This window comes from Eretmochelys imbricata, chromosome 22 (genome assembly GCF_965152235.1).
Source record: "Eretmochelys imbricata isolate rEreImb1 chromosome 22, rEreImb1.hap1, whole genome shotgun sequence".
Lineage (NCBI taxonomy): Eukaryota > Metazoa > Chordata > Testudines > Cheloniidae > Eretmochelys > Eretmochelys imbricata.
In genome coordinates this window covers 11,692,601-11,717,623 of record NC_135593.1, presented here as the reverse complement: position 1 = coordinate 11,717,623, position 25,023 = coordinate 11,692,601, and the positions used below count along the sequence as shown (strand labels likewise).

At 42.5% G+C, this 25,023-nt stretch overlaps 1 protein-coding gene across 2 annotated transcripts in view; it reads left to right on the top strand.

Annotated features, from left to right (window-relative positions):
* Nucleotides 1-1,730: 1,730 nt before the first annotated feature.
* Nucleotides 1,731-25,023, top strand: part of ATP12A (ATPase H+/K+ transporting non-gastric alpha2 subunit) — a 34,058-nt gene continuing 10,765 nt past the window's right edge. The window contains exons 1-12 of one of the 2 annotated variants that reach the window (XM_077840035.1): nt 1,731-1,739; nt 11,046-11,195; nt 15,277-15,336; nt 16,025-16,228; nt 17,262-17,375; nt 18,373-18,507; nt 19,089-19,206; nt 20,007-20,275; nt 21,903-22,101; nt 22,747-22,856; nt 23,659-23,793; nt 24,567-24,759. In XM_077840035.1, coding sequence (XP_077696161.1) covers nt 1,731-1,739; nt 11,046-11,195; nt 15,277-15,336; nt 16,025-16,228; nt 17,262-17,375; nt 18,373-18,507; nt 19,089-19,206; nt 20,007-20,275; nt 21,903-22,101; nt 22,747-22,856; nt 23,659-23,793; nt 24,567-24,759 — 1,696 coding nt within the window. Of the gene's footprint in view, nt 1,740-8,783; nt 8,793-11,045; nt 11,196-15,276; nt 15,337-16,024; nt 16,229-17,261; nt 17,376-18,372; nt 18,508-19,088; nt 19,207-20,006; nt 20,276-21,902; nt 22,102-22,746; nt 22,857-23,658; nt 23,794-24,566; nt 24,760-25,023 lie in introns of those variants that run through there. The other variant, XM_077840036.1, reaches the window with a different exon arrangement.

Here is a 25,023-nt window from a genome sequence, read left to right as displayed (position 1 = left end):
ATCTGGAGTGAGCCTGCAGCAACACGCCAGAGCCAGGCACCCATCCCAGATCAGGTGTCTGAAATCAGAGCTTTGTGGCTCAGACCCACTGCTACTGTTAAGGCAATGAATGAATGAAAACTGGGGTTGTTGTTTAACTCCTGCCCCCCCTGCTGACTCCCTCAGAGAGGGAAGCAGGATACCTCTAAACAGCGGCTTGCGAAACCACATAAAAACACAGATCCATTCACAAGGCCACACAGATGTCTGCTGATCTCTGTATGACACAACAACACTATTGTTAGGGATGCAGGTCCCGATTCAGCAAGATACTTAAGCACATAAGTATCCCACTGAAACCTAAAGGACTACTCATATGTTTAAAGTAAAGCACATGCCTTGCTGAGACTCCAGTTCAGCAAAGCACCTAAGCAGAAAGAATCAAAGAATTGTGGGGCTGGAAGGGACCTTGAGGAGTCATCTAGTCCACCCCCTTGCACTGAGGTAGGACCAAGTAAACCTAGATCATCCCTGACAGGTGTTTGTTCAACCTGTTCTTAGAAACCTCCAGTGACGGGGATTCCCAACCTCCCTTGGAAGCTTGTTCCAGAGCTTAACTACCCTTACAGTGAGAAAGTTTTTCCTGATATCTAACCTAAATCTCTCTTGCTGCAGATTAAGTCCATTACTTCCTGCCCTAACTTCAGTGGACATGGAGAACAATTGACCAAAGTCCTCCTTATAACAGCCCTTAACATATTTGAAGACTTATCAGGTCCTACCTCAGCCTGCTTTTCTCAAGACTAAACATGCCCAATTCTTTTAAAGTTTTTCTAAACCTTTTACAATTTTTGTTGCTTTCCTCTAGACTCTCTGCAATTTGTCCACATATTTCCAAAAGTGTGGTGCCCAGAACTGGACACACTACTCCAGATGAGGCTTCACCAGTGCCAAGTAGAGCAGGACAATTACTTCCCATGTCTTACGTACAGACACTTCTGCTAATACACCCCAGAATATTAGCCTTTTTTTCAACTGCATCACATTGTTGACTCATATTCCATTTGTGATCCACAATAACCCCCAGATCCTTTTCAGCAGTACTACCGCCGAGCCAGTTATTCCCCATTTTGTAACTGTGCATTTGATTTTTTCCTTCCTAAGTGAAGTACTTTGCACTTAGCTCTATTGAATTTCATTTTGTTGAATTCAGACCAATTCTCCAATTTGTCAAGGTCATTTGAATTCTAATCCTATCCTCCAAAGTGCTTGCAACCCCTTTCAGCTTGATGTGATCTGCAAATTTTATAAACATACTCTCCACTGCATTATCCAACTCACTAATGAAAATGTTGAATAGCACCAGAGCCAGGACTGACCACATTACATATGCCCTTCCAGTCTGACAGTGAACCTTTGATAACTACTCTTTGAGTACAGTCTTTTAACCAGTTGTACACCCACCTTACAGTAACTTCTCCTAGACAGCATTTCCCTAGTTTACTTTTAAGAACTTCATGTGGGACTATGTGAAAAGCCCTACTAAAATCAAGATATATCACATCTACTACTTCTCCCTTATCCACTAGGCCAGTAACCATGGCAAAGGAAGAAGTAGGTTTTTTTGACATGATTTGTTCTTGACAAATCAGTGCTGGCTATTCCTTATAACCCTATTATTCTCTAGGTGCTTACACATTGTTTGTTTAACATGCTTAAGGCCATCCCTATTCAGCACAACACTTAAGCATATGTTGAAAGTTAAGCATCTGCTTAGGTCCCATTTAAATCCATGGAACATACACTGATGCCTAAAGCTAAGCACATGGTTAAATGCTTTGCAGATTAGCGACAGAGTGCAGAGCTGGGCTGGCATTGCAGACAACCATCAAATCCATTAGATCCTAGGTTTGAACCGCAAACACTTTCACCAATGTCTCCCATCTCTCCTCCACCTCCAAGACAACTGAATGTCCCTTCTATCACTGCTAACCTACACTTCCTGGATCCCAGTAGGATCACTGCTAACCTAATGTGTCATTATCCACCTGTTGAACTGTGTCATAATGCTAGATCGTGAGCTCTCTGGGGCAGGGATTGTCTTTGCTTTACTCCTATGTACAGCTCCATGCACAATGGGTTTTCTAGGTGTTACCACGATATAAATACATAACAACAAAACAAGGGTGTCAACTGGTTTTAATAGGAATTGCACAAGGGCATAGATGAGGTAAGAATTTGGCCCACACATTTCAATACAGGAGAAAAACAAAACAAAATGTAATAATTAGAAAGGCTGGATTATTATTTTCCTAGACAGATGTTTAGAATTTAGAGGAAACATCTATTAATTTCCTTTTTTACATGCTACGGTGATGGGAGCTACATAGATGGATTAGATTAATTCCCCTCCAGAAGGCAACAATATTAAGTTTGCTTAAATAATCAGCCTACATTTACTGACAGCGTTCCTCTAATTTTGTGTACACATTTAAAAAAAAATAAACTCAAACATTTTGGAGTTTGAGTCTCTATCATTTGGGGCTGCTGATGGGGAAGGAAGAGTTGTATCAGTGATTATCTGTTAGTTCTTGAGTAACCATGGCGTATTTGTGAAAAGGTTCAAGAATTCCAAAAGATTCACTGATTTTAAAACATGAAGGGCTTATTCATATTCAGATTCATGCCAGGAAATGAATAATTCACTATGCTACACACCATCCTACCATTAAATAGCTATCTAGGGACTGGAAACTATACTATATGCTTTAGGAAACCAATCACTCAGCACAAATAATGAACATTTTGCAAGCAACCCAAAGGCTGAAGGCTACTCCAAATATTTCATGAATGACAAATATCTTAGTGGCCATTGGGGTTAGTTTGTGAGCTTGAAAACAGTTAAAATTTGGAATAAACATGATTCATAATCAATATATGGACTTATTATCTATTTGTATTGCCATAGCACAACAAGGCCACAATCAGGGATTAAACCCCCATTGTGCTAGGTGTGGGATACACATGTAATGAAAAGACAGAATCCCTATAACTAGTCTCGGACATAATTTTATTGAAAATCACCACTACTATTTCTACAAGATAGATATTGCCCAAACAGCACAGAGATCACTCAAATACCACTCCATGTAACAGGAGGATGAACGTTTGGTTGGCACCTCTAAAGCAACATCCTCAACCCTAACCTCTTTCTATGTTATCTCATCTCAGCCTCATCGTGGCCTGGGGAACTAAATATGGTTTCTTATAAATTCTATAAAAGTAGTGTTGTTTCCTTTGTGATTCTAAGGATTATGTGGATTCCTTTTCTTGAACTGGATTAAAATTCTAATAGTAGTTGGCAGTGCAGATGGTCTGGCAGAATATGTTTCCTGCTTCACTAAAAGCTGGTCTATACACAGTTTTTGCACTGCTTTAACTATATCGGTTGGAAATCTCAGTAGTTACAAGGTTACAAACCCATCATGCAGCTATGCCAATAGGGTTTATTCCTATAAATTTAAGGGAACAAAATATATGGGTCTAAGTCACCTTTAAGCCGCTATAGTTGCAACTACACTAGGGGGTGTCCAAGTGTAACTATTTCAATAATAAAACCACAGCTCCAAATGAAAGAGTTAAGATAGTACAAAAACCGCGGGTAAACTCAGTTTAAATGTTTTGGATGCTCTTTTGCTGTATGTCATGGCTAATCTGCAATTTTAACACCGATCCTCAGGCAGAAGGGTCACAATTTATAGACTACATTTCTTCCATCTCCTATTCTTTGCCTGCAGAACCTGCTAGGGTGGCACAGATAACATTCCAAACCATGAATAACCACTAAAAATCTTAGTCTGACCTTTATCTTTGCAAATCTGTGGATGTCACAATGCGCAATGCCACCAAATCCTGATTTCCATCTACTAGGTCTTACTTGTTTCTGGATTACAACTCCGCGTCCCCTGCTCATTGTTCTTCCTGGCTCACAATTTCTATTTTGCAGGCCCATCCGCACAGTTTTCATCCTATCATTTCCAAATTAGATATATTTGCCCTTGCATCCCCTAGTTCCCAACTCAATCAGATCCCTGGCTTCCATTTCCCAATTTGCAAGTACATTTTCCCCTCACTATTTCCAGTCCCAATTCTCTGTTTTTATGTCTATTTTGTTGTGTTTGTGTCTCCCAGGCTTCTAGTTCTCTAGTCCCTGGTGTGTATTTTAGCAATGTGTAGGTTTATTTCATTGCAGTGTACTAAATTACAGGTCTGGACTCACTGGAGATGTTGAACAGAGTATTACTTTTGTGAATGACATGTATTTTGAAATCCCAGTTACTTATTTACATATGAAAGAGTTTATATTGTAGCTGTTCCCATTAAGGGCCCAATCCTGTCTCACTTAAATCAACAGCAGAACTGGGCCCTAAATAAAATTAGAATAAAAGCCTTTCCATTTATCCATTTGTATATTTATCTGGTGCCTCTGACCACATGATCCAAGGGCCAGTTGAATCATGCTGAGGACAGGGAATTAGGAAACATGAACCAGGAATCAGGAAGCTGGAAAAGGAATCTGCTTCAGTTTCAGAATATTAGTCATCATATTGAAGAGACTTGACCCCCATTTTATTTGGAATTTGCTCCTGGTTATTACAGCAAGGATTTGACCCTGCTTCTATAGAAATCAAGAAAAGTGATTCACTGTTGATTTCAATAGGACTACAGCCTATATATTTTTAAAGGATCAGTGTTAGTGATTTAGATTAACAACTTTAATCTCCTATCATAATTCAAAACTCATGCTAGCAATTATGGCTCTTAGCAGCATACAGAACAGTGCAATTCAATAGTTTCCTGAATTATGCCATTTAAATGGCCCATTATTGTAATACTCAGCCTTACTGTAAGACCAGTTCAGTCCCGTTAGAAAGGGATGCATTTTTCCAAAAAAACAGTAAAAACGAATCTTCCCCATATTTGATTTGATACTTTAATGAAATCTAGAATACGAGGGGATGTGTGGAATGAGTCATTTCTCATATTCTGGCCTAGTTAGAAGTCATGTAAGCATTTTATACCTTTTCTCCTGGTTTTTATTTCCTCCACCAAATATCAGCAAACACAGACATTACCATTGCTTTTGAATGATGGGAAATAGAATTTATTTACCTATATCTGGAAGTTCCTCAAGATGTGTGGTCCTCATGTCCATGACAGGACAAGGAGTAATCGTCTCAAGTTGCAGTGGGGGAGATTTAGGTTGGATATTAGGAAAAACTTTTTCACTAGGAGCGTGGTGAAACACTGGAATGCGTTACCTAGGGAGGTGGTGGAATCCCCTTCCTTAGAAGTTTTTAAGGTCAGGCTTGACAAAGCCATGGCTGGGATGATTTTGTTGGGGATTGATCCTGCTTTGGGCAGGGGGTTGGACTAGATGACCTCCTGAGGTCCCTTCCAACTCTGATATTCTATGATTCTATGATCTGTATCCCACACATGGGTATGCACGTGTGCCATGCTCTGGAGTCCACACATTCTAACAAGCAGTGTCTGTTGGCCTGCAGATGCTCAGTAAATCTCCTCATGTTTCCGAACAAGGGCATAAAAGGCAGCGCGATCCGACACCTCTCCAGTTCCTCTTCTTACTATGAATCCAAAAGGATCCGAAGCAGAGGGGATGGAGGGCAGGTAGTGAAATACAGATGGGGACCACATATCTCAAAGGACTTCCAGTTATAGGTAAGTAAACTCCATTTCTTCTTTGAGTACTGGTCCCTATGTGTATTCCACATGTGGGTTGTTGTCAAGCACTGCTCAGACTGGAGGGTGATATGAGGAAGCCGGCAGCAAAGATGCTTTCAGTACTGTAATTCCCAATATTGCATCCATAGCAGAGGCCTGAACGAGTGTGTAAGCCTAGCAAACATGTGGATGGAACTCCAGGTGGCTGCTCTGCATATGTTTAGTATTGGAATATCCTGCAGGGATGCTGTAGAGGCGGCTTGTGCCCTTGTAAAGTGTTCCCTGACTCTGTCAGGACGAGGTATGTCTGTTAACCTGTTGCACTTCATGATGCACCCAGAAATCCACGTAGAGATTCTCTGAAAGGATACTGCTTGACCTCATGACCTTTTGTTATGGCGAGAAAAAGTCTTGCTGATTTTCTGATAGGTTGGGTGCTTTGCAGGGCACAATTGACATACAGGGAATGAAGTCTTCTCTCTTTGGAAAAAGTGTGGGGTTTTGGAAGGAGGAACTTAGAATGAAGGCAAATGGATACTTTTCCCTGGGATAAACCATGTAAGGAGGGTCTGCCTTGAGGGGTCCCAACTCGCTCACCCTCCTGGCCAATGCGATATCAACTAAGAATGCAACTTTCATGGACAGTTGTGACGGATCTTTCTCAGGAAGTGTGGTAGTTGGGGAATGGGAGGAAAGGCATACCTGAGATCATTCATCCATGACAAAAGGAGAGTGTCACCCTCGGAGCTGTGGCCCATAGCTCCTCTGGAAGTTTTCTGTTCATTTGGGACACAAAGAGATCCCGTTGAGGTGTACTTTACTTAATGAATATTTCTCCAGGACAGAGTCGTGAATCTCCCACTAATAGCCCATAGAGAAGTGCCTGCTGAGGTTGTCTGTTAAAAGAGCTCTGAGCATCTGGAAGGTATGCAGCTTGGATAGTGGTGCAGTTTCTGGGGCACGCCTTCCTGATGGTTGGAGATGAGGCACTTTCTGAGACGCTGAAGTAGTATCATCCTCGGGGGTAATAATGTTCCTCAGGAGTGCTGGGCTGGAGATGATGGGAGACTGCGAGAGACTCCATATGTCCTGGTGTCTAGGGGGTTTTGCAGTTGGGACCAATGGTTCTAGCACACCTGAGGAGGTAGTATGGTCCTTGGACAAGCAAGCTGGTACTGACGATGAGTGTGGACCTGCACTGCTATATGGAACCGGTGGGTGACGGTCCTTGTGTTTCGGAGCTGGCATCACCAATGGAACTGGCAGTTCTTTTCCCTCTAGCCTGGAGGTTTTCAGTGGTGCTGGTCCTTAGGATCGACGCATGAAGGCTCAACTGCACTCGACAGGCTCAGGGAGGGATCGCGTCTTTTGTGGATGGTCCTGGATGGGGATCTGTCCTTGCAATTGTGAGTGTGCATGTTCTCTCACAGAAAGCCCTGGAGGAAGAGTCCTTGGGCTTAGGAGCTCCAGACTCCGCTTCTAAGCTCATACTTGGGGAAGTGGGGGTGCTCCTCATCTGTTGAGGCCAATGAACAGGGGATCTCCCTGGTCTGAATCAGTATGGAGCCTTATAGCCTTCTCCATAAGGTGTTTCCTTAGATGAAACTCAAGAGCAACAAATACTGCACTTTGCAGAGATATGCATCTCACCCAAGCAATAGAGGCAGTGTTTGTGATCCTCACTCACAGAGAAGGTGCAAGGGCAGGAGATACAATTCTTGAACACCGGGATTCTGGGCATAGTCCCAGACCATGGGCAGGGAGTCCCCAGTACGGGGGAAAATGAGGTATATTAACTATACTATAAAACTCTAGCTGTACTAATATAAAAGCTATGAAGTATAAAACTATTTACAAATCAATTTACAGGTTCTATCAGAAAAACTGCAGAAATCTACAGACATAGGATTTCAACTCTGGTCAGCAGTGGTATGAAGGAACTGAAGAGACATCAGCCCGCACTGCTTCTTATGCCCTCGGTCAGGAGTACGAGGAGACCTACTGAGCATGTGCAGACCAACGGACACTGCTTGTTAGAATTTCCAGACGTGGATGCATGGCATGCATGCATTCCTACGTGCAGAATAGAGGTATAAGAAGTTTCATAAATCTTCTCTCGGAGCATAAGGTATTTCACTTGGAGAGCTTGTGACTGATGCAAGATAAACACTTACAAAAATTATCCTGTTCTGGTAACTGCACTTGCTTAGAAAGCCCTGGGCAGCAGCTGCCTTTCTTTTTTACAACCTCAGGTTAAAAATCAGAGCAAACACACCCAATCTACACCAAGAACAGAAAAGTCAAAGTACAAACTTTTAAAGGAGCACTTCCCCCCCCCATGATATTACAATCCAGAGTTATTGACCGAATAGATAGCACCTATCATGTTGGTACCTGAATGACACAGCGATGTTATTTTTAGAGACCCCATGCAGATACTACACGTCAGATCACTTAAAGGAGTGTAAACGGCAAATGTTGCTCACACCCTCTCTGCCCCACCACATGTTTTGAAGACACCCGGAAATCATTTGCAGGAGGTCAATGCTGGCGAATCTCTGAAGGAAACTCATTGCTTTTAACAAGGTGAATAATGTACCTGTTCCTCAGTTGGAAGCAAACATTGCAAAGGAATAATTAGAAGCTATTTGACCTGAAACCCACATGCCCATTACTGTGGTATTTTTCCACCCTACTGCAGGTGAAGCAGAAGATGGGCTGGATCTGAAAGAGGAGGGGAGGAGTGGCAGAGCAAGTGCTTATTTATAAAGGGACATAAACAGCACCCTCTCCCACAGGCTTTGGAAGGCAAACCTGTCCTGCCTGAAGGATGCCTAAGTGTGGGGAGGATTCCAGCTAACATTGGCTTTCTAGTTGGGAAGAGGCTACAACCCCTGCGAGCTCTTGCACTCTGACAGCCACAAACGATCCTGAGCTACTTGCATCCTGTGTGTTCACACCACTTTTCCTTTTCATCCAAGCACCTTACCTCGGTATATATCATCCTGCCTGGGAGATCCATTGCTTCACTAGAGCGGGGAAGGAATAAGCTCACAAAAATGGGAAAGGTGAGTGAGCATTCACTGAAACAGCTATATAAACATCTGGTTTCTTCTGCTAAGCTCTAAGAAATAGAATTTATTTGATAAATTAAAAATGTATGTATGTTTGAATTGGTTTGCTGTATACATGCCTGCTAAGGCAGGAGAAAAATAGGTCAGAAATGCAGGTTATTGTGTTTCATAATGATGGGAGATCCAAAGAGGTTTCTGTCTTTCACTCTGTCTTTGTGAACAGTTCTAATGCTAAGTGTTTTAAACCCAAAAGATCAGAGAGATCAAATTGATAGGGGAAATACTGTTGAGAATGTCTCCTTTGCAAATGGATGAAGGATCAAGCCAATATGAAAAGATCTGAGAATTCAGGGTTAAAAGGAGGAACCCCAAAACCTCTCTGGGAACTAAAAGGAGATCTTGCATAGGAGGACAGAACAATTCATTAGCTTTTACTTATCTCCATGAATCTTCTCTCCTATGTCTGCTAAAGTTACTATAGTCCATAGAGTTGTTTCCTGGTTTCCTCTCTTCATGGAGACTTGAAAAGCTGAGCAGATTTTTGGTGGGATGGGGAAAGGAAGGTAGAGAAGGATGAGAGCGAAAAAGGTAACTCCAATAGATAACCCCAGCTTGTGTATCTTTGGAAAAGCAGCAGAGAGAACTCCTCATAACAGAAAGCCTTTATCTGGGATGTCTATGATCAAACAAACTGAAATGTCCTAGAAGTGGTTGTTCTGGGAATTCAACTCCTAAAATATCCATGGGGAAAACTTCTTCCCCACTGCCTCCTCCCACCTGCCCCCTTCCCCACCCCCCATGCACCTCCAAAAACAAAATTGGTCAAAATTGCAGCATTCCTCACACTCAAGTGCACTTAGGGGTTGAAATGTGGTTATTTTGGGTAGTTTTTAAGTTCAGAAACATAGGAATTAATATTTTCTGATGTGCTTATCAGATGATATACACACCCATTATTTCAGCTGTTTGGCTTTGTATTTTTTTTTTAATTAAAATGTTCGGTTTTAAACAAATCTGCTTCTGTCAGTGTGGAAGTCCAAACGTGGAAAAGTGTCCTGCAGAAGTCTGCATATATGTATTAGATCCCCATTGTATACAAACATAGCGAAGTAGAACAAGCCACTACCTGAAGTTCAGCCAATAAGTATGATTCAGTCTGAAACTCAAAAGATTAATCCCAAAGGAATCCAGTGAGAATGGGGTCAGCCAATAACTCTTCCAAGGAATGGCATGCAGTTTACAGAATAATTATGATCTGGAATTATGATTATAGAAACTGGTGAATTAACAATACAGGAAGCCTGCCCTTAAGTCTGGGCTATTAGCTTATGGTGAGGAGGCAGCAGAAGAAAATATCTTATCAATAAATCTAATGCAGTGAAATAGGATTGGCAGCTTCTCTACTCTGGGGGTTGCTATTTAACTACTGAATAGACCCTGCAGAGAACTGGCAAAAACTGGGCTAACAGTTCACCAGCTCCGGATCTGTTCTGTGCTCTGTGCACAAGGAAGCAGAGATCTCCCAGGATTCTGTGAACAAGAGGATGACTCTAACTAGTGAGTGCAGTTTTTGCCTCAGGGTATCACTATATGACTGAGAGGCCAATTAGACAGTGGTGCTAAATGGCATGATTTTGTCATGAGTGTGACAATATTAGGGTTTTTTTCTTAAAGTACAAGCTCCTGGAGTCAGGTGAATATGAAATCTTAGCTTCTATTTGGGAAATTAAAAAAGTTAAACATGAAATCACAAATCCTAAATACGCCAACAGCAGAAGTTAAATAAAAAAGATCCCACATTTTATTATTTTTTAAATTTCATGATTTTTAAGGCAATCTAATGACTTATTTGGGACCTGACTCATGATTTTTGAGTGAGTTGCATTGGCAATGGATCTTGAGCAATATTTTTACTCTAAGGGCCAGATCCTCAAACTCACCTAAATTGCCATATCTCTACTGAAGTCCATGGATCTATGACAATTTGCACCAGCTGACGATCTGGCTGTAGCTGGCACAGTGTACGTTAATGCTATAGAAATTTCAGGTAGAGGACAGCACCAGGAACTATCAGGTTCCCAGGAGGAAGAGGCTGCAGCCACCTCTAAAATAGGGAAAACTTAGAGGTCCTGACGAGGCACAGTACTTCCCTGACTCCCGTTAACTACAGTACCTTATGATCACATGGCGACATGAAGCATAATAAGACCAGTTAGACCTAACTTGCCTTCTCATTTCTGATTCTAGAAAAGGTCTGACATTTACTCAGTTGAGATCCATGGCGCACGGGAACTGGAGAAAACAGACAAGGAAGATGAAGAGGAAAAGTACAAAGACCTGAAAGGTAACAAGAAAAAAAGCAAGAAGACAGAAGACCTTAAGAAAGAACTGGACTTGGTGAGTGTCCTTTGGGGGGGGTGAAGGGTGGGGTGCCTAATCTTGCTCCTGTTGATGATGCAGGATCAAACTGACCTGTATAAACAGAATGATTCTTGTAGAAATTAGCTGGTGTAGGAACAGTATCTCCTTTATTCCCAGCACTTCTCAGCAGGTCTGCATTTTCCTAGGTGAAGTGGTTATAGCAGGATTTCACCATCACCTCTTTGGGTAAGGTTCCATTGGCACAGAGCAGACTGACAGAAAGATAGAAAGCCAGAAGCCAGACCTCTCAGTTCAGAAGCTGGTAATAGGTCTTTAAAATGTGTACCAGATTGAAGTGCAACTTTTTCAGGCTGAAAGATTGCAGAGTGGATTAGTTGCTAGAGCTCTGGGCTAGGACTCAGGAGAACTGAGTTCTATTCCGAGCTCTGACAGTGGCTTACTGGGTGACTTGGGGCAAGTTATTTCCCCCTTTCTTTGCTTCAGTTTCCCCACCTGTAAAATGGGAATAAGGATACTGACTTCCTTTATAAAGTGATCTGAAATCTACTGGTGCAAAGTATGAGATAAGAGCTAGGCATCATTACAGAACCTTCAAAGGGCAGTGAGTTCCCACAAACGTGTTTCCAAGGATTCCACTAATAGCTGTATTTCCGTGGTGCTTTTAATCTTTCAAAGGTCTTTACCAACACCAAGTAATTGATTCTCAATATCCACCCCACTCCCCCCAGTGAAGTGAAGGAGTGTTATTTTCATTATTTTTATTTTACTGATGGAGAAACTGAGGCACAGAGAAGTTAATTGACTCAGCCAAAGCGACAGAGAGTCAGTGTGGCAGAGCTGAGATGAGAACTTGAGAGTTCTTGGCTTCTAAGATTGAGTTCAGAGTACTACACTATGGGTAAAATTATCAAAAGTTCTGAAGTGATTTATGAACCTAAGTTCCATTTTCAAAAGTGAATTAGGTACCAAACCTCAACAGGATTTAGGCTCTCTGGTGCCTATGTCACTTTGAAAGTGGGACTTGTGCATTTCTGAAAATTTTATCCCATGTCTCTCTCCAAAACCAAAATGAAGTCCACAAAATTCCTGTTGGATTATGTTTCTACCATGCCTAGCACAATGGGCCTCTGATCCATAACCTAGGTGCTTCAGTTCTATTGTAATACAATTAAATAACAATTACACCCCAATAAACTAGATTTCCAACAGGATAAAATGGAAACATTAATAATCTCACTAACTGTCATATTTTAACACCTCTGATGTAAGTTCTGCCTTTTATAGTCCTGAAAAGAAAGTATAGTTAAAGGATTTGTGGGGGTGCCATCTGACTCATTGGGGTCCTTGGCCACATAAACCTCACTGTGACTCGGTTCCCCCATATGTAAAATGGCTATATGCCTACTTCATGGGGGTATTGTGAGGCCCAATTAAAGTTTGCAAGCTCTGAAAGGTGCTATTTATGGAAAATAAAGAATTATCACCACATGGAATTGAAAAAAAAAGCCATCCTCTCTCCTTCCCCCAATATTCCATATTTAACCCTAGCAACCCATGGATTCATACAGAAGGGTCAAACGTGTGAGGTGCCAACTTTATTGTGAGCCATGTATCTGAGCAGTGCGCTTGTAGCGATCAGTGTACTTCCTGGGCACAGGGGTCAGGGCTGACTGAACATACATGCAGAAGATATCTATGCAATGTTTTGTTCCTGCAGAATGACAGTCAGTTTGTTCTAGTTTTCCAACACATTAACTTCGCAGCCCCTCCTACTCTTTTTAAATTATGCTGTTATGAGGGGAACTGGGGGAAAACTGCTGTCATGTTAATGGATTGTCTGACCTGTTTGCTAACCCTGAGAACATCCCTTTACAGTAAGCATTTAAAACTCCCATACTGTTTCCTGAATGGTATCTGTTTGATCTCTAAAAGAAAAGGAGTACTTGTGGCACCTTAGAGACTAACCAATTTATTTGAGCATGAGCTTTCGTGAGCTACAGCTCACTTCATCGGATCCATGTAGCTCACGAAAGCTCATGCTCAAATAAATTGGTTAGTCTCTAAGGTGCCACAAGTACTCCTTTTCTTTTTGCGAATACAGACTAAGACGGCTGTTACTCTGAAACCTGTTTGAACTCTGTACTTCCTCCTTCCTTCAATCCAATTCCCATCTCTGCAGCTACACCCTGCATTTAATCAAGTGCATTAAACTCATGGGATGTCATTTCAGGGGAAAAGTTCTCAAGTCTCCCCCTACAACCTCCATTTTCTACCAATGGTAATAACCTGCTGCTTCTGGCGAGAAGACTGCACTGCATGACTGCATACAAGACATGTTACTGCTACAGTTCAGACCCCATTCCTATCAGATAAGGGCAACAATTTTTAGGACACACACAGACACTGTAGCACTTCTTAATTCAGCATGTTGACTACAGTGCTTAGTGTTTTGAGGCCTACAGTATCAGCGGATTTTAAGATTAGTTATCTTATCTAAACGAAGCAGAGTTATTCATCACAACCAGCATCACACAGGATACGTCTACACTACAATCGGAGGTGTAACTGCAGGATGTGCAGCCACACCTGAGCTAGCTTCGATTGAACTAGCCTGGTGTAACAGTAGCGGTGAAAACGCATGAGCACAAGCTAGCCGCTTGCGTACGCCTCCAGAGCACTAGGCGGGGTTATATGGAGTGCTGTTCAGAGGCTTCCTCGGACCGAAGTCCACCCAACCGGACCCAAGCCTGAGATGGTCAAGTCGTCTTCTGCCCTGACCCTAAATCTTCCCCCCAAACCTGAGTCAGCGCTGCCACCACTTACTGACCATGGGGTTGGCATAGCAGTGGCCATGTGCGCCGGCGGCTGTGTGCCCCACTTCTGCCCCCTGCTGCACTGTGCGCGTGTTGCAGAACGAGAGGCATTGTAACTCCTCGGTGTGCACAGCACAGCCAAGTGGCGGTGGCCAGCAGGAGCGGGGCACGTAGCCCTTGCCGCGCCAACCCTACAGGCAGGAGGAGGAGAGCTGACCTGAGACCGAGAGGGTCAGGTTGTTTTCTGAACTGACCCGAGCCTCACACTTGGAGTCAGGTCCTGTCAGGTTGCAGGGCTCTGCTGCAGTCACACCTCAGATTGCCATGTAGACATACCCTGCGGTGTGTGGAGGAGGCTGGGTGGAGAGGGAGTTACAGAAGTGCCAGAAAAATGTGGACACCATTTCCCAATGCTAATTTGCACTCCACTAGCTTTTAAAACCTGACAAGCTCAAAGCACTTTACAAAAAGACCAGTTAAGACACACAACACCCCTGTGCGGCTGATATTTGTTGTGACACCCGTTTCTCATTTGGATAGATGGAGAGGTGATGAGACTTGTAAAAGGTCACACCATGAGTAAATGGCAGAGCTGGGATTAGAACCCAGAAGTCCTAGCTCTTCGGCTACAGCTGCTCAGAAAAAATTGAAATTTTGATAAAAACTGTTTGTGGGAGGGGAAGGGGGGGGTTTGAGAAAAAACATTCCCTGACCATCTCTACTCTCAGCATTTCGTGCTAAGCCAAAAGATTGCCCTGTGTCTATTTTTGTATATAGATGGCTTCCCAACACTGTTGTGTCTGATGTTTCAAGTTTTTCAAAATAGAAATTATGCTTTCGTGTCTAAGAAGATGGATGACTTGCAACCATGAAAGAAGAAAAGGAGTACTCATGGCTGTAGCTCACGAAAGCTTATGCTCAAATAAATTTGTTAGTCTCTAAGGTGCCACAAGTACTCCTTTTCTTTTTGCGGATACAGATTAATACGGCTGCTACTCTGAAACCAACCATGAAAGAGGAATTTCCCACTCCATCTTCCAAGTATGCAGCCCTGCATAATTAGTTGTGTGTGTTACGGGAATGGCTCTTGCTTTTCTTTGCAGGATTAAGCATTTACCACCACTCTTTGAGGCATACTACCATATACTGGCAGCTGGACCAGTCACCAAGAACCCAGGGCAATTCTAGTGCTCTTCAACCCCAGACATACTGAATTTTTCAGACCCACTTTCAACTTTAAGACAGTCTGCTCACTTCTTTTGTCTTTTTCTTTTGGCCTTCAGGATGACCACAAACTCAGCAAAGAAGAGCTGGAGGAAAAGTACACTACAAATATCAGCAAGGTGAGTGAGTAAGATATGAGCAAGGAACAGTGTGAATCAAATATCCTTAGTTCATATGTGGCCTGATCTAAAACCTACTGAGCTCAGTGGAAAAACACTGATATCAGCTGGCTTTGTAAGAGCCCCACCGTCATTATTAAAACAAAACATTTTATAGGCAGGATGTAGTAACTCACAATAGATAATGAAAACAGAGATCAGCCCAGATAGAGTGATTCAGATCTGGATTTTGATATGAATATCTCTGAAGTTTAAAGAAATTTCTGAGTATTTTAAATCAACACTATTGGAAAGCTTGAACCCAATGTTTGGACCTGATCTAAACTTTCCCAGAGTCTGAGGGAGTTTGGACCCGGTATTCAGAGTCAGATAGGTCTCAATCTAAACAGATGGCATCAGTAAAACAATACAGAATCATAGAAATGTTGTGCTGAAAGGGACTTCAAGAGGTGATTAGTGGAAGTCCATGGGACTTGACTTCCTATTGACCCCCATGGGGGATGCACATGCACGTCTTGGCATTAACAATACTTAGGTATGAAAGCACCTTGAAAATATAAGGTCATAGACTATGGATAATCAAACCCCTATGTCCCAGGGGAAAAAGAGAGAAAAGCAAAGTTTCAGGTTTTGAATATGAAGTCTGTATTGTCCGACTCAATGTTTACAATGTTTTTTGCATTTGCAGGGGCTCACTAGTGCAAGAGCAGCAGAGATTCTGGCCCGAGATGGTCCCAACGCTCTCACTCCTCCTAAATCCACTCCTGAAATCATTAAGTTCCTCAAGCAGATGGTGGGAGGGTTCTCGATCCTCTTATGGGTGGGGGCTTTGCTCTGCTGGATTGCCTTCGGGATTCAGGTTGCTCAAGGTGTTGCTTCAGCATTTGACAATGTAAGTACTGTGCCAGCTATCTGGTCATCATCTCTTTATAGTCTGGTAGGGCTTTTTAGAGAGCTGGGGTCTCCAATCCTCCTACTTCAGTACTAAATTATTCCAATAAATGACAGATTTATTGGTATACTCTGTCTGCTCTCTCTTTATCTATCTTAGGCTTTTGTACTGCCACCCATCACCATAGTATCTAAGCACTTTCAAGTGCAACAGTGAAGTCCCTAATGGACTTTATGGAGTCTGACTCTTCTCCTCTTTTGGGGTAAAAACTCTCCTTGGAGCATGTTCTCTTTGTCTGGTTCTGGTTGGTGGGTTGGTTGCAGTTCTTGTTTTATTCTGGAGATTAGGCTAGATGGGGTTTTGAAGACACAAAACAAACAAACACAGCTTAAACGTGGTGGGGGTTTGTTCATTTTTATGGTGGCCTCTGCATCTTCTGGTTTGGGGTAAAATTTCAAAAGCACCTAAAGGATTTAGAAGCCTAAGTTCCATTTTCAAAAGTCACGTAGGTGCTTTCAGTATTCTTTGTCGGATGAAGAAATAATAAAGTATCATAAGGCTATTCAGTTACTATTCCCAATCCAATGGTTTCCAGGAATTACTGGAATTCTCCTGAAAGCACTTATTCCTGTGAGCTCTGGAGCCTGACTTCTAAACTCAAAAGATTCAAAAGTTTGGATGAGCATCCAGTCTTCACCTAGTAGTGAAGTAGAAGGCTGTAGTTCACCTCCGGCCTTCTAATCATGTGTTTCCACCCTGACCCCCAAACAGCTGGCTTGGCCTCCATTCAGATGAGATTCTTATGAAAACTCTTAAAATCCTAGTTTGTCATTTGAGGAGCCATTTTGGTCCTTACTGCTTATTAACATGCATGAGCAGACAGTAGAATTCCAAATTTTCTCTTAACCAGTTAAACTAGTTCCACCTTTGGCTGAAGAGTTTATTTTATCAAATTGTGTAATTATGATTTGTACCAGGAACAACAGTAAATGTTGTTTTTAAACTAACTGGAATCATTTCTCTTATTGGTCAGCTGTACTTGGGAGTAGTCCTCGCACTGGTTGTCATCCTCACTGGTATCTTCGCTTACTACCAAGAGGCTAAAAGTACCAACATCATGGCCAGCTTCAGTAAAATGATTCCACAGGTGAGTGGCCAACCTTTGTTTCTGAAGAGCAAGGGATCGAAACAGTTGGAGGTTGAAGATACTAAATGTATTAATGGCACAAAACTGGCCTCAATGGCCTGTATTTAGAGTGGGCACCCTCTTTAATAGCGAAGGGAGAATTAAGTTTCCCTTTTCCCTCAATAGTGGCTTTGCTCATGGTATTCCCATAACAGAATTCAGCACCCAGGGCTTTCGGTGGATGAGAAGCAGAATCCAGTCTTAGAATACAAAGAGTTGGGAACTAATTTTTCTCCAAACTCCATCCTTCACCAGAAGGGTCCAGATCAGTCTTGGGCAATTTATCCTCTTTCTTACTCAAACATGAGATCCTTTAGTTTGTTTTACTAGTGTAACCCAGGCTAATGTTAACAATTATCCAGAGTGCCAAGCATATGTGACATTGTATGAACATGTATTGCTAACAGGCACCTCTCCCAATGAGCTTGCAGCATAATATGGAGTTACTGCTCTGTCAGGTTGAAAATTGAATTAAAAAAGAATTCACCAAAGAGAGCTGGGCAGCAGTATGATTACAGCAAGGGAGACCTCCCATTCCTATTCCCAATTTTGCTGCTCATGGTGCATAATCTTGGGCAAGTGACAACCTCTGTGCCTGTGTTTACCCATCTGTGAAATGGCAATAGTATTGCCTCCCTTGTAAATCTCTTTGAGATCCTTGAATGAAAGGTGCTATACCAAGTGCTAAGTGTTATCAGCTGACCTTGGTGATCTTTCAGTGGTGACTTACATGGAATTCAGTAGATGATGAGGAAGAAAGGAATTATGCTGATGTATAACGAAGGGGAACCAGTAAGGGTGAAATTCAGTCCCTGAGCAGAGCTCAAAAACAGGGATAGGTGGTACACAGGCCTTGTATCGGCTCTCTGCACAGGGCTGAATTTCACCCATGGTGAAAGCAGGAAGGACATGGAGGATGTGGGACTGGTTACACTCTTGTTGTTCTCTTGTCCCATAGCAAGCTCTTGTCATCCGAGATGGAGAGAAGAAGGAAGTGTCTGCAGAGCAGCTGGTGGTGGGGGACATGGTGGAGATTAAAGGTGGAGATCGGATCCCAGCTGACATCCGTCTGATCTTTGCTCAGGGGTGTAAGGTAAACACCAGCTTTAGGATGTGTAGGGATGAAAAAGGAGATGTGACGTTTATGCCACTTTTTTCAGAGAGGTTGCAAGAAAGGAGAGACCATTTGTACAGAGAGGATAACTCAGCAGCCAATAGAAACCTTGGTTTTACATGTATGCTGTGCCTGTGCAGAAGGTCCACTGTGGCACACGCTGCACATGGGACAGAAAAGCCCATTACTTATAACAAATCTCCACTCCAAGGAGAGTCAAGTGCAGCATCTCTGCATCATGATACCCCAGCCAGTCTCCTGCCAATGCTATTTCCCAGGGCAGTAATGGAAGCACTGACCCAGTAAACCTCTCTGCAGCGTTGGAGGTAGCTACTTGAGTTATGCTTCCCTCCAAGTCAGTAGGCACTACACTGGTTTGACTTGATCTCCATGATAATAGAGGCATTTGCCCTGTCATACTCTCCTACCAGGAACACAATTAGAGTCTTCTGATTACCATATCCCTGCCATCTACCACCACAATTGCTTCAGCCCTTCCTTACAGGTGTACGAACGCGAGGGTTGCCAACTGCATGAGTGTGTCTTTTGTTGACTGACAGGTGGATAATTCCTCCCTCACGGGGGAATCAGAACCACAAAGCCGTTCCTGCGACTTCACCCATGAAAACCCCTTGGAGACTAAGAACATTGCATTCTATTCTACAACCTGCCTGGAAGGTAACCTGCAGACTGAAGGACGGGGCTGAAGAAGCTGCTTGTGTATAGGCACCACATCATACCTGCTCCTAATTAATTCTCAATAGTGCTTTTTGCAGGAATCCCCAGAAAGTTTTAGGACAAAGAAAAACAAATAGGCAATTACAAAAAAGAAACACACCATGCAAACAAAAATAAAACTCAAAGTACTGGGCTGGCCCTAAGTTCTACCTAAGTTCACAGCTGACGTGTATTTGTGGCTGTCTGGTCTGGCGCTAGATAGAAGCAATAGCTGATCAACTCCTCCTTGCTTTTGGCTTTCCCATCATTATCCTAAGTCATGTAAAGTCAGAGCTGCCCATAAAGAAGTGCTTCAGATGCTTGAGGAAGTTGCTCTTTCTTTTAGAGGGGAAAACAAAAAGTACTTAGTGCCATATATATATAATTATTTACTACGCTTGTCTAGCACTCTGTACAATGCGTCCCTGATTGTTGACTGAGGCCTTACAGTGCTATTGCAGTACAATTAATGAACAACACTGATGAAAATACACTGCGAGACCCTCCCTTTCCTTATGTAAATAATCCCTCCAGATTTCTGAGATGGATGACATTTCTGTGGTGAAGTACCTGTAAATAAAACGTTGACAAAGGTCCCTAATATCAGGGCAATATTGCACACGAGACTCGTAGCACAGTGGGGTCTGGGTCTAGGACATGAGCTCCTAGGTGCTACAGTAATATTATATTTCTTTACTAATTGAAATTCTCCTTAGGGAACCAATCCCACACTGTGCTGATAACCTCTTCTTTTCTTCCAGGTACTGCCACTGGCATGGTAATCAACACTGGGGACCACACTATCATCGGGCGCATTGCCTCACTGGCATCTGGAGTTGGGAATGAGAAGACACCCATTGCTATTGAGATTGAGCACTTTGTGCATATTGTGGCAGGAGTGGCTGTTTCTATTGGGGTTCTTTTCTTCATCATTGCCGTGTCCATGAAATATAAGGTTCTGGACTCCATCATCTTTCTTATTGGCATCATTGTGGCCAATGTGCCCGAAGGACTGCTAGCCACAGTTACTGTAAGTCTATATAAGCCATAAGCATGCATTATACAGCTTTGCTTCTGCTTGTACCAGAGTTCATGTCAGTGTGTGCATCACAGTACAAGGTGGTCTAGTAACATAGGGCCAAGTCCTAGGTTCCTGCAGTCCTGCTGACAGCAGGGGATCCCCGATTCTCATAATCCCTTAGTAGAGCTAGGATTAAAATGGGTGCACTCTTATTGAGAAATGGGCTACGGATGGAACTGTTTACTTCAATCCATATGAACTTTGGGGCCTTGGACCTGCCCAGGTTTTGGAAAATCCAGACTCAACTCCCGACCCAATATCACCGTGTTCAGCTATCTCTAGTTTTTGTGATCTTCTAGCAGATGCAACAGCTGCTGCAAGATCAAGTATTCACAGGTGACCTCATGTGAACTCATGCCAGCCCTGAGAAGACCTTACAGAGATCTTTTCAGAGCTGGGAATTTCCCAATTCAAGATGGGGAACTCCAGAATTAACAGAGACCTTAATCTCAAAGACTTCAGCACAACAGTCCCATGTACATATGTGTACACATCAACACACCCTTTAATATAGTCTTGGGTACCATTTCTGTCCCCATTACTGACCTGCTACATGACCTTGAGCAAGACACTTCCCTTCTATTTGCCTCCATTTCCGCATCTGTAAAATTGGGGGTATTACTACTTCATGTGTGTATGAAAGATTCAGTGCAGTAACAGTTATAAGCATTGCAAAAGCCCCAGATAGAAGGCACTAAAGAAGTGCAAAGTATTCTGAGTGCCATGAGTAATAGTATACTAATCCCTTCCTCGGCATCGAGCTACCTGTGCACTTCACTGCCACTCACACATCGGTGGTCTTAGCCACAGCCATACTCAAGATGTGAAACCATTGTCAGTCATCTTTGGTGACAAACAACTATAATAATTATTAGTACTAGGACACCACAGTGATGGTCACCTCAGAAATATCATGACAAAGTTAGTAGTAATGTCAGCTACCATTAGCTTTGCAGTTACGAGCTTCTCCCAAATTCCAGACCTTTTACTTGAAATATTCTCCTAATGGCTGTCATGCTCTCCTCCTATCATCAAGGCAGTAGTCTTCTCTAACCACACATGAACCTCAGTGCCAGATGCAGTATTTGCTAACTAGAGGCCAGATTCTGATCTCAGTTACACCATTATAAATCTGGAGTAGCTTCACTGGCATCAATGAAATTACTCTAGATTTACATGAACATAATGGAGATCAGAATCAGGACCTACAGCTTTAGCAGGACTATGGTTGGTTGAAAAATATCATTTTTTAACAAACAATTTCAGGACTTTTTTCCAAAAAGCTCAGTGAATATTTTCTGGATTTTCAACCCAAAAAACCCAAAAAACCAAAAATCTTTTGAAAAAAAAACTTTTTGGCTAAGTTTTTTGGAAAATAAAACCCATTTTTTCTTCATTTAAAATATAAAAATTTTACTGAATTTTTCAGTTTTTTTCCCTTGAAAAAATGTTTTAGTTGAAATTTCAAACAAGCTCCGATTACCATCCATGGAATGGCATTGTGCATGGCTTTATTACATTGCTCACTGTAATGGTACCTCACTAACAGGGGGCTGAAATTCTCCCATTCCACTAGGTGAGTTTGTCTCTGACAGCCAAGCGAATGGCAAAGAAGAATTGCCTGGTAAAGAACTTAGAAGCTGTGGAAACGCTGGGCTCGACCTCCATCATCTGCTCTGACAAGACAGGGACCCTCACACAGAACAGGATGACTGTTGCCCATCTTTGGTTCGACGATCAGATCTACGCGGCTGATACCAGTGAAGAACAAACAAGTAAATATATATGGGAGTTGGAGAAGGGCAACAGCGTGGCTTAGACATGCCACAAGGTGGATGTCAATCTGGATTTAGCTGTGGCTGATGGTGATGACTTGTAGTTGCATCATCTGGTGGCTCTTTCGTGGACTGTCTTCACACTGGCTGGTGGGACTCAGGACAGGTCCCACTGGACAAGCACCCACATCAGAAAAAGCAATTCAGCTGGTAACAAGAAATCTCCCCCCCACACCTTGTTGACCATCTTAGTCGAGATGGCAAGGACTGAATGGAACCTGAACTCCAATCTCACCCCTGGAGATGGTCCTTACTAAATCAGGTTAAGGCACATTGTGTGGGGTGGGGGAAGGGAGCCTGTCCTACAGCTGTTTTCTGGATAAATAGAATTCTTCAGTCTAGGAAGTACCAATTCATCCTCTCTCTTCAGCACTAAACAAACAAAGGGTCTTGACCAAAATAACTCTGGCAGGACTGGTAGGGAGGTAGGGGTGGTGTGCATGGCGGAAGACATGGTTTGAATTTCTATATACCAATATTTGATACAAATGGCTGTTTTCTCCTGCAGCTGCTTTAACATAAGGATTCCACTAGCCAGTATCTAAAAAGCTGCAATGTTTGTTTGGTTTTTTTGCTTCTTTTCAGCCCAGTCCTTTGATCAAAGTTCTCAATCATGGGCAGCTTTATCAAAGATTGTAACACTCTGCAATCGGGCCGAATTCAAACCGGGACAGGAGAACATTCCAATAATGAAGGTATCCGCTACTTTCTTAGCTCATTTCTTTTCCCACTGAAAAGATTGCATGCAAAGTTTGTCTTTGTTTTTAGTGCTGCCTTTCATTTTAAAATTCCCATCACTTTTGTGTTCTTTGCTTTACCCTTGAAAGGAGTATAAAGTGGGAACAGACAAAAGCAATAATCATTTAAGTCAAAAAACAGCTCAAATATCAAGAATAGTCTTTCCACACTATTAATCTAAACTAATCAGAACATAGCAAGGGTAAGAGCTCTGAGTTATTTCCTTGTAGAGCATTTGTTATACGCTGTAATCTGATTGGAACAGGGGACTCCAGATTTCTGGGCTCTACTCTTGATTCTGGGACATGCAATGGAACTCACTTGACAGTTGGGTAAACCGAGGCACTGACATTAAGAGGGTAGAACATTCATTTGCCCCAGAGCAGAGTTATAAAGCTTCCAGCAGAGCAGAGAACAGCCACAGATCTTTCACTTCCATGGAATGAAATGCAAATCTCATCTCTTTGCGGTAGCTTTGTCACAACAGCAACCCTAAAGAATGGCTCAATATCACTACGCTAAGGACCACAATTAATAAAATCCACAGCAATACAACCCAAATGCTCCCATGGCATAATTCAAGAGAAGGATGGAAAATATAATCTCTCCTACTGATTGCTTGGTGCTTTGCTGCCAGGGTGACAGCTACATTAGAAAGTATGCTTTCTATCACACACGTGTGTAAAGTTATTTCAGCTCTTTGGATGAAAGTGAAAAAGTATTACTACTAAAAATACATGTTTGCTCTTCTCTGCACAGAGAGTTGTGGTGGGCGATGCCTCAGAAACAGCCCTGCTGAAATTTGCTGAAGTAATCTTGGGTGATGTAATGGGCATTAGAAAACGGAACAGAAAACTGGCCGAAATTCCTTTCAATTCTACTAACAAATTCCAGGTGTGACTTTCTTTTTTGGAAAATGAACCAGTCAATCCATATCTTTGTCCAACCCAGTGTTAGTGCCTGGGACATGGTGACATTAATGGAGAAATTCAATATCCTATACAGTTTAAGCTCAGAAAACCAAAGCCACGTATTTCCATAGAGGCAGCTACCCTGCTGGGACTTTCATGCAAGGCCATGCAATTAGTTCCAGGGAATTCCGGTTACATTATGAAAGACAGAATGGAGCTGTAGCCCATGCAGTGTGGCCAAGCTGCTTTGAGCACTGTATGTAGGAACTCATCGTTTCTATAAACAGTGTCTCCATATTAAAGATGAAGGTGAATCCAATCTGCACCATTTTATGGAAATAACAGTATTGACAGCTGTCAGGCTCCGAGAAAGTTGAAAGTGCTGCCTAAGATTGGGCCAAGTTTGGGCACCTGTATCTTATTATTAAAATAAGATTAATTATTTTTATTACGATCACACAGTGATCTGGTATATGACATTATACCAAGGTATTTCATTCTATCAAAGACCAGATTTATCACTTCAGAAGAGATAACATACCATTAGTGAGAAAGAGGAGGAGAAATATTTCTTGGCTCCAAGTTAAATGGACTCTTATGGCCAAATTCTGCTGTCAGACAAGCATGGCCAATTCCTATTGCCATCACAGTGGGGGTTGCATATCTGAGGGCAGAATTTAGCTGTTGGTGAGTTATGGTGGAAACTGAAGGGGACCATACAATGTTTCAATCATTCCATCTTCATGGTGCACACAGCTCTCAATCCATGAGACTGAAGACCCCAATGATAAACGCTTCCTGCTGGTGATGAAAGGAGCCCCAGAGAGGATCCTAGAGAGATGCAGCACTATCATGATCAATGGCGAAGAACAGCCACTGGATAGAGAGAGGGCTGAGGCTTTCCAGACAGCATACATGGAATTGGGAGGCCTGGGAGAGAGAGTGCTGGGTGAGTTCAAAAGGGAACTGAAAATGGATTGCAACAGAGAAGGGAACTGGGAAATTAAAACTGAGTTAAATGCCAGTAGTCCTGGGCAACTGGATGTTATAATAATGGATGCATTAGGTGTGCATGGGATTACATGTGACAATCCTCATTCCAGTCTTGGAATGACAGCTGAAAATGGGTGCAGTCTTAGAGGAAAGAAGAGAAACTACCTGCTCATTCATGGATGAAATGGTAACCCCCCCTCAAAATAAGTAGGGGGTTAAC